The 8989-nt window shown below is 33.4% G+C and overlaps 1 protein-coding gene across 1 annotated transcript; it reads left to right on the top strand.

The window, feature by feature from the left end:
- Positions 1–3684: 3684 nt before the first annotated feature.
- Positions 3685–6174, top strand: LOC130957626 (uncharacterized). Its single transcript, XM_057884476.1, has one exon. The coding sequence runs from the start codon at positions 3685–3687 to the stop codon at positions 6172–6174; it is 2490 nt and encodes an 829-aa protein (XP_057740459.1).
- The last annotated feature ends 2815 nt before the right edge of the window (positions 6175–8989 follow it).

Below are 8989 nucleotides of genomic sequence, written 5' to 3'. Positions count from 1 at the left end.
ATATTATAATGCACATTGTGAGAATGATCTCTTCTGATGCTTCAATCACCCACATATATATAGATCTTCACCACCTTATTTAAGTCCACATAAACCGTGGTGACTCCCCACGGTTTATGAACACCCTTCTTCCAACGTAAACCGTGGTGACCTCCCACGGTTTACATGCAAAATAATTTCTTCCTTATCCGTGGTGACCTCCCACGGTTTATGTTTGTTTTGAAACCGTGGTGGGTTGCCACGGTTTACATAATATTCATTTTTGCACAAAATTGTAACAACAAACAGATTTGCACATTTACGTAAATAATTCTCCCACTTTATTTATTTATGTAAATTGCCCTTAAAATTTTGAATTTCATTTGTGCATGCAATAATTTATTGACCAATCACAAACTCTTAAATAAATCTCAGACGGATTAGTTCTCGACCTCTCAAGTTGAGAGATACTGCACAAAAAAAAAATTGTTTCTGTAACTATTTAAAAGTGCGACTTATCCTAATATTAAGTGTTAACACATATTCAATAATATCCGCACTTTTTTATGTTTGAATTCGATATATCCGCAAAATAAAAAATTTATTAAAAAATTTATTTGTATTAAAAAGATATCAAAAAAAATATTTTTTTATTCTAATAAAAACTCTTTTTATTTTTATTAATATGTTTACTTTTAAAGTATTATTAAACTAAATTTTTTTAATAACAAAAATAAAATAATATAACATACATAAATAATAATTTTTAATTGAAATAAAATATATATATTACTTATTTATTATTTAATACCGATATATAGATATGCAAATCAAATTCACAAATATAAATGTGATATTCATATTTGATCTTATTAAAGTGTTGATCAAATTACATTCATAAATTATAAATTAAATCAAATAAATATCACAAATTTATGAATATGATCTAATTTATGAATACTTCTAAAATTATAATTATAGATATAATTATAATTATTTATGGGTTTAGAAAACAAGTGTCCCAAAGACATGAGTGGTTAAGGTTTTTCTTTTGAAAAAAAAAATTTCTTCTAATTTTTCATATAATTTTTTTATACAATAAACACAGTATAAATTGAAACCCTCGTTTAGTTTATATTTTTATTTTTTAATTTTAATATATTTTTTAATATTTAAAAAAAAATAAAAAATAGTAAATACAAACAAAATTTTATTCCTATTTCATCTTCTGTTTTTTATTTCATAAAACTTTAAAAATAAACAACAACAAAAATAAAAATATAAACCAAATAAATTTTAAAATTTTTACTTTATTAATATGAATTTTTATATGTAAAACTTTATTAATGGTTCTGAACTAAGAATTTGCTTAAGTGTTACTAAATTATTAAAAAAAATATCTTTTTTATTGTTTTTTTATTTTTTAGTATGTTTAGCATTTTTATAATAAAAACAAAGTTATTAAAAAAATAAAAAGTATATCTTTTTTCAAAAACTATAATTTATATTTTTTTAAAAAGTAGTTTTTTATTTTAAAAATATTTTTTACATAATAAATAAATAAAAAAGTATTTTATATTATTATACCTAAATATAATTTATAAATAAAAAATTTTATATAAAAATCTAAATATAAAATTATTTTTATTTTTTAAATTAAAATAAATAACTCAAAAAATACTTTTTTCTTTAAACTCATTCAAAAAATATTTTCTTATATATTATTCATTTTTATGTACTAACTTTTTTTTTTATAAAAAATAGAGCAAAAATTTAAACCTGTAATCTTTTAGATGAGTATAAAAAGACTATGCTATTTGAATTATAGTTCATTAATTTTTATATAGGGTTAAGTATGATTTTGGTCCCTAACGTAGGGGCTGAAAATTGTTTTCGTCCCTCGCCTTTTTTTCGCTCCAAAATGGTCTCCAAAGTTTCAGTTTGTTTTAAAATCGTCCTTTTTACCAATTATATTTTTTTTATTACCAAATGACCCTTTATTAAAAAATTATAAAATAAAATAAATATAAAATAAATAAATAAATAAAGAAAAAAAAAGAAAGAAAGGGAAGATACAGAAGCGGGGGTGGGTGGGAAAGGGGGAGGGGGGAGGGGGGAGAGAAAGGAGACCCATGCACCGCCGCTGCCCCCGCCCGCCGCCACACCGTCTTCTTCTTCTTCTTCTTCTTCTTCTTCTTCTTCTTCTTCCTCTTCTTCCCGCCGCCACACCCACCGCCGCCCCCACTTCTTCTTCTTCTTCTTCCTCTTCTTCCCGCCGCCACACCCACCGCCGCCCCAGTTCTTCTTCTTCTTCTTCTTCTTCTGCCGCCACACCCACCGCCGCCCCCACTTTTTCTTCTTCTTCTTCTTCTTCTTCCCGCCGCCGCACCCACCGCCGCCCGCCGCTTCTTCTTCTTCTTCTGTGAATTCTGTTAATTGAATTTTTTTGTGAAATTTCTGGATCTGAGTTTTTGTTTATCTGAGTTGAGTTCTGAATTTTTTATGATGATTTTCTGAGTTGAGTTTTTGTTTGTCTGAGTTTGAATCTGGATCTGAGTTTTGGATCTGAATTCTGATGAGGATGACGATGATGATGTTGATTTTCTGAGTTTTGGTTGGTGTGATGGAGATGGTGATGGAGTGACAGTGGGTGGGGGTGGTGGTGGCATGATTTTGGAGAAGAAGAAATAGGGGTATTTTGGTCCGAAGGACCATTTTAAAAAAAACTCAAACTTTGGGGACTATTTTGAAACGAAAAAAAGGCGAGGGACGAAAAAAATTTTCAGCCCCTATGTTAGGGACCAAAATCATACTTAACCCTTTTTCTATATTAACTTTTAATCATGTAAGAAAATAATAAATTATTTTATTTTATTTTTCTAAATTTAAGAGTAAGACTTAGACTCAAAATTTTTAAATAAAAAAAAAATTATATTATTTGAGCTATACTAAGCGATGATGACAATTATAACAGGAGGACAATGTGTCCTTCTTATAAATCATAGCCAGTAGTATTGTAATGTATAGTCCCCTCTTGAGTCTTGATCATTGACCAAGTTTTTTCCTTTTCATTTTTTAAATAACATGTAGATGTAGTGGCAAATGAATAGCAATTTTAGAAACTTGAAAGCAACATTTTCTTAGCATCCAAGTAAATAGACCTCTGCGTTACTTCTATGTACGTGGCAGGGAAGTTGTTACCTCTAATATGGATTCACAAATAAATGATAGGGCAATTTACATAAATAAATAAAGTGGGAGAATTATTTACGTAAATGTGCAAATCTGTTTGTTGTTACGATTTTGTGCAAAAATGAATATTATGTAAACCGTGGCAACCCACCACGGTTTCAAAACAAACATAAACCGTGGGAGGTCACCACGGATTATGAAGAAATTGGTTTGCATGTAAACCGTGGGAGGTCACCACGGTTTACGTAGGAAAATGGTTGTTCATAAACCGTGGGGAGTCACCACGGTTTATGTAGGTTAAAAAAACGTGGTGGGTTGCCACGGTTTACTTTGACGAAAAATCTATATATATGTGGGTGATTCAAGCACCGGAAGAGATCATTCTCACAATGGCTAGTGAGGAAGAGAGCTTTCTTGCTTTGGTGCATTGCTCTGGAAAAATAAAAAAAAAGCAAAAGCCATGGTGTGAAGTTCACCGACAGAGAACCACTAAGTATGTTTATCAGTTCGTCTATGAGTTTGTCGGAGTTGAAGAACAGCATCTTGGAGAAGCTTGGCGTGTTGGGTTCCAAGTGGGTGAAGAAACTATTCTACAAGATTCCAATGGCGGTTGTCTCGACCGGTGTTCAGTACGAAACCTTTGCGGTTAAGTCTGATGAAGATATTAGGGTTCTCTTCTACTGTGTAAGGAGTTTTCCGGAGATCAGAATCCATGAGTTGTTTGCGAAGTTGGAGGTTGGTGTCGATAGTTCTGGGGCATCCGCTCCAGTTCCTTGCGTAGCATCCGCTGGTGGTGCATCTAGTTCGATGCCTCCGGTCAGACCGCATCTTCCGCCGGTTCAATCTCCTTCTTTTGCGGCTGACTTACAACAAACGGAGGTTGTTGGTTCTGTCCCTTTCGAGCCTGTAGCAGTCGTTGAGCCTGCCAACGTCGTGGGCACCGGTGGTGGTATTGTGCCTTATCTCGAAGACTTTGGTGGACCTGATCATATAGAGAATGCAATGCGTGACGATGAATCTGAAGAGGAGCCTGTTGATATCGATGGTGACAGCGACGAAAACAGAGGCGGCGATCCAGATGCGCAACATCGGCCTTCAAGTTCTGCTTCTCATCAATACCATCCACACTTCTCGACACTAAACTTGGAAGCTCTTCGTCAACAGGAAGACAGTGGTAACATAGTCGGTAGATCTTCTACAGAATTTGAGATTGGGCAATCTTTTCAGAGTAAAGATGAAGCTGTGCTCAGTGTGAAGGACTATAGCATCCGGCGAGGTGTTGAGTACAGAGTCATCGAATCGGATCATTTGAAGTATCATGGAAAATGCAAGCAATTCGGCAAGGGTTGCACTTGGTTGATTCGTGTAGCGCTTCGTGCACGAAAGGGAACTTGGGAGGTTAGGAGGTACAACGGGCCACACACGTGCCTCGCAACTTGTATATCAAGTGATCACCGTCAGCTGGATTATAACGTTATATGTGCGAGGATTCTTCCTATGGTTAGGGCTGATGCTGCGGTTACGGTAAAGGTACTTCAAGAAGCGACAGAAGCTGATTACGGTTTCAGGCCTAGTTACAGGAAGGTCTGGTTGGCTAAGCAGAAGGCTGTGGCAGAAATATATGGAGATTGGGAAGAGTCTTACGCGGAACTGCCCCGTTGGATGCTAGGGATCCAGGCAACAATGCCGGGAACAATCACGGTGCTGAAGACGTCTCCGGTTCAGATTGGTGGTGCTGTTGATGAGTCGAGGGTGTACTTTCACCGACTTTTCTGGACATTTCCACCCTGTATCGAGGCTTTCCGGCATTGCAAGCCACTCGTCAGTATTGATGGTACCCACTTGTATGGGAAGTATGGAGGGACGCTCCTGTTGGCTATAGCTCAGGACGGAAACTCGAACATCCTCCCGGTAGCATTCGCCCTTGTAGAGGGGGAAAATGCAGAGTCGTGGTCATTCTTCTTGTCAAACCTACGAGAGCATGTGACTCCTCAGGAGGGTATCCTAGTTATCTCAGACAGGCATAATGGGATCAAGGCGGCCCTTGAGGCACCTGAGAATGGATGGCTGCCTCCTCGTGCATTCCGGGCCTACTGTATAAGGCATGTGGCCGCCAATTTCGCCCTAACGTTCAAAGGTAAGGACTCAAGGAGGTTACTGGTCAATGCTGCCTACGCCAAGACTGAGGGTGAGTTTTACTACTGGTTCGACATCATGCGGACTGAGAATCCAGCAATGTGTGACTGGGCCAACCGTATGGAGTATGACAAATGGACCCAACATGAGGATGCTGGTCGACGGTTCGGGCACATGACCACAAACATCAGTGAATGTGTGAACTCCGTGCTAAAGGGAACTCGCAACCTCCCTGTCACATCATTGGTTAAGTCAACCTACGGGAGGCTTGCACAGCTATTTGTAGTCCGGGGACAGACAGCAGAGGCACAACTCGGAGCCGGCCATGAATTCTGTCAGGCGTTGGTCAAGGCTATTGATCGGAACCTTAGAGACTCCAGGTGCTTTACTGTGACATTATACGACAGGCACCAACTAGAGTACACCGTGGCTGAGACAACACCAACGGGGACGTTCTCTCTTGGTAGCTACAGAGTTTCCCTTAAAGATCACCGATGCGATTGTGGGCACTTCCAGGCGCTGCATTATCCATGTTGCCACGCCATTGCCTGTTGCGCCTACTCCCGGTTAAACTGGGCGTCATATGTTCATGAGGTGTATCGTATGACTGAGGTGTTCAACGTTTACAATCATGGGTTTCTCCCACCTATTCCTGAAGGCCTGTGGCCTCCATATGGTGGCCCGACCATTATTCCTGACCCTAATCTGCGGCGGGCAAAGGAAGGTCGTCCAAAGTCAACCAGGATCCGAGGAAGCATGGATCAGTCTCAACAGAATCAGCCGAAGCGTTGTGGGTTATGCCGTCAGCCTGGGCATACGCGAAGGAACTGTCAGCAGCGATCACAAAGTGGTGGAGGGGATGCTTAGATCCCATGTTGTGTAACCCTCGTCTATGCTGTTTTATTTGTTTCTTGCTCTAAGTAATCTTAGTAATGCGTCGTTGGTTAAATATGTCACTTTCAACTTGTTTCATCAACAACGAAATCTGTTTGTATAATAACGTCGTTTTAAATTATCAGTTTCATTAAACCTCTTTAGATATCTTTGATAATGTGCATTATAATATATACCATACATGAACAGATGAATTACTCTGAATCAGGCACTCACTACATACTCAAAAGATAAATAATATTTAGCAGTAACTCTGAAATATAACACTAACAATCATGCACATTAACATAACGTAATTAGGGTTTATTTGCACACTTTTTCAAAATTGCTTCCTCATAAACCGTGGTGACTCACCACGGTTTATGCACACACTTTTTCATACGTAAACCGTGGTGACCTCCCACGGTTTACATGCAACACAATTTGTTCATAAACCGTGGTGACCTCCCACGGTTTATGTTTGTTTTGAAACCGTGGTGGGTTGCCACGGTTTACATAATATTCAATTTTGCACAAAATCGTAACAACAAACAGATTTGCACATTTACGTAAATAATTCTCCCACTTTATTTATTTCTGTAAATTGCCCTAAATAATATTTGTATAACTTTATGTATATTTCTTTTAGTAGAAAATGGAATTGTTATTTTTTTTATTTTGTCAATCACTTAATACTAAAATATTTATATAAAAATAATACATTTAACATCTTTTATTGTGGACGTTGATGTTCCATTTTAAAAAGAAGACCAATATGTGTTGACTGTTGATCTATAAAAAAAGATGAAATTTAATTTGAATTAATTAAATAATTAATTTATTTATCTATTTAAATAAATAATAAAAATTTAAATCTTAATTTATATAAATAGTAATTTATTAATAAATAATAAATTTTTAAATAAAATTTAAATTTATTTTAATTAGTCTTTTGTCTACTAGAGGGAAGAATATAAAAATGATAAAGCGGAGATGAGAGGACCAATACGTTTTGATGTGCAAACTTGGGACCTAGCCCACGTGAAAAAAGGATTAGAATTTGGAAAGGACAAAAATATAACAATGGCAATAGCCAATAAAAAGAGTTCAAACTAAAGAGTTGAGGTGATACACGACCAAAAACGAAGAAAGACTTGAGGTGATAGAGTCCCAGTCAAATCAAATCCAACCAGATAATAGTATTTGATAATGACCAATTGAATTTAAAAAAAAATAATTAGTCAATATAAAATTATTCTACACATACATTCAATCACATAATATTATACTAATAAAAATAATTATTTTTTATATTAATAATATAAATAGTTATCTAACAGAATAATTTATGATTATATATTTATATAAAATATTTTATATTATTAGTATATTAAAATTAAACTTTTAAAAAATATTAAATAAAAATATAACTCTTTATTTAATTATAATTATGTATATATTAAAATTAACTATGAAATTAATTATTTTATAAAATATATATTTAAAATATATAAAATAATATTTATATTTATAAATAAATATATAATAAATAATTTAATAATTAATATTTAATATGCACATAATATTTTGGGTTAATAATAAAATTTGAACCAACATAACAAATAGTAAAATTGAATCCAAGTTGCAAGCAATACACAAGTATTGATATCCCATTGCCAACAAACAGTAAAAGAGAGGGATATTAATTGGAGGTTAGCATTTACTCGGATTAGGTCAAAATCCTGTCATATCATCAAGTGAGGTTAGATAAAATGAAATCCATCTTGAATAAAAGATATTATAACTTTCAGTCTAATCATAAACGTTCGAACAAATATACAGAAATTAATTAAAAAATAAAAATAAAAATGGTGTTGTTCAATTATATTGTTGTATGGAGTGTAATTCACAAATGTGAATATGTAAAATTAAATAATATGCAAAAAGTATGTTACGTTTTGACTATAATGAAAAAAGAAAAAGCTGCATGTACGCTCCAAAACATAGTTTATGTTTGGCAGAAAAGCAGCTTGAAGTCTCGAAACATGTTCCTGCTTCCTGCATGTAGATAATGACCGAATGGTTGACCGTTTGAGAATTTTCAAAATAGAAATTTCGTTTGACAACAGTGAGAAGCAAAACACAGGTTGCATTTAGCAGGCTTTCTAATTGCATGAATGCCACGTGTTGGAGGAGAGTGGTGATGGAGTCTATAAAATACAAATCGAACGCAAAACGCAAGAAATAAGGATAGAAGAGTTGAAAAGTTTGCCGAAAAAGAGGTTATAATGAGGGGTTTTAACTTATAAAGTTGTGCTGAAAATTTGTGGGAGGAAGAAGAAGAGTAAAAAATTTAGGATAAATATTATAAAATAAAAAATAATTCATAATTTTATTAAATATGAAGAACATATTATTGAATATTTAGTTCATCTTTAATGGATAGATATTTTTTTAATATTTAATTTTATATATATATATATATATTCAAATATTATTTATTTGTATTATAATAGATAATTTTATTATTATTATTATTATTATTATTATTATTATTATTATTATTATTATTATTATTAGGATTTGTTATTGCTACTGTGATTCTACTACTACTACTACTACTACTACTACTACTACTATTATTATTATTATTATTATGTAATTATTATTATAATTAGTATATTATTGTTTGTTTATAATATTGATTATGATAATAAAAATAATTTATTGGTATTTTTTAAAAATTAATAATATTGTTTATTAATTTATTATTATTTTTTAGTGATTTATTATTATTTTTTATGATAAT

This window comes from Arachis stenosperma, chromosome 10, assembly GCF_014773155.1.
Source record: "Arachis stenosperma cultivar V10309 chromosome 10, arast.V10309.gnm1.PFL2, whole genome shotgun sequence".
Lineage (NCBI taxonomy): Eukaryota > Viridiplantae > Streptophyta > Magnoliopsida > Fabales > Fabaceae > Arachis > Arachis stenosperma.
The sequence above is the reverse complement of the archived record's forward strand: the minus strand, read 5'-3'. Positions and strand labels throughout refer to the sequence as shown.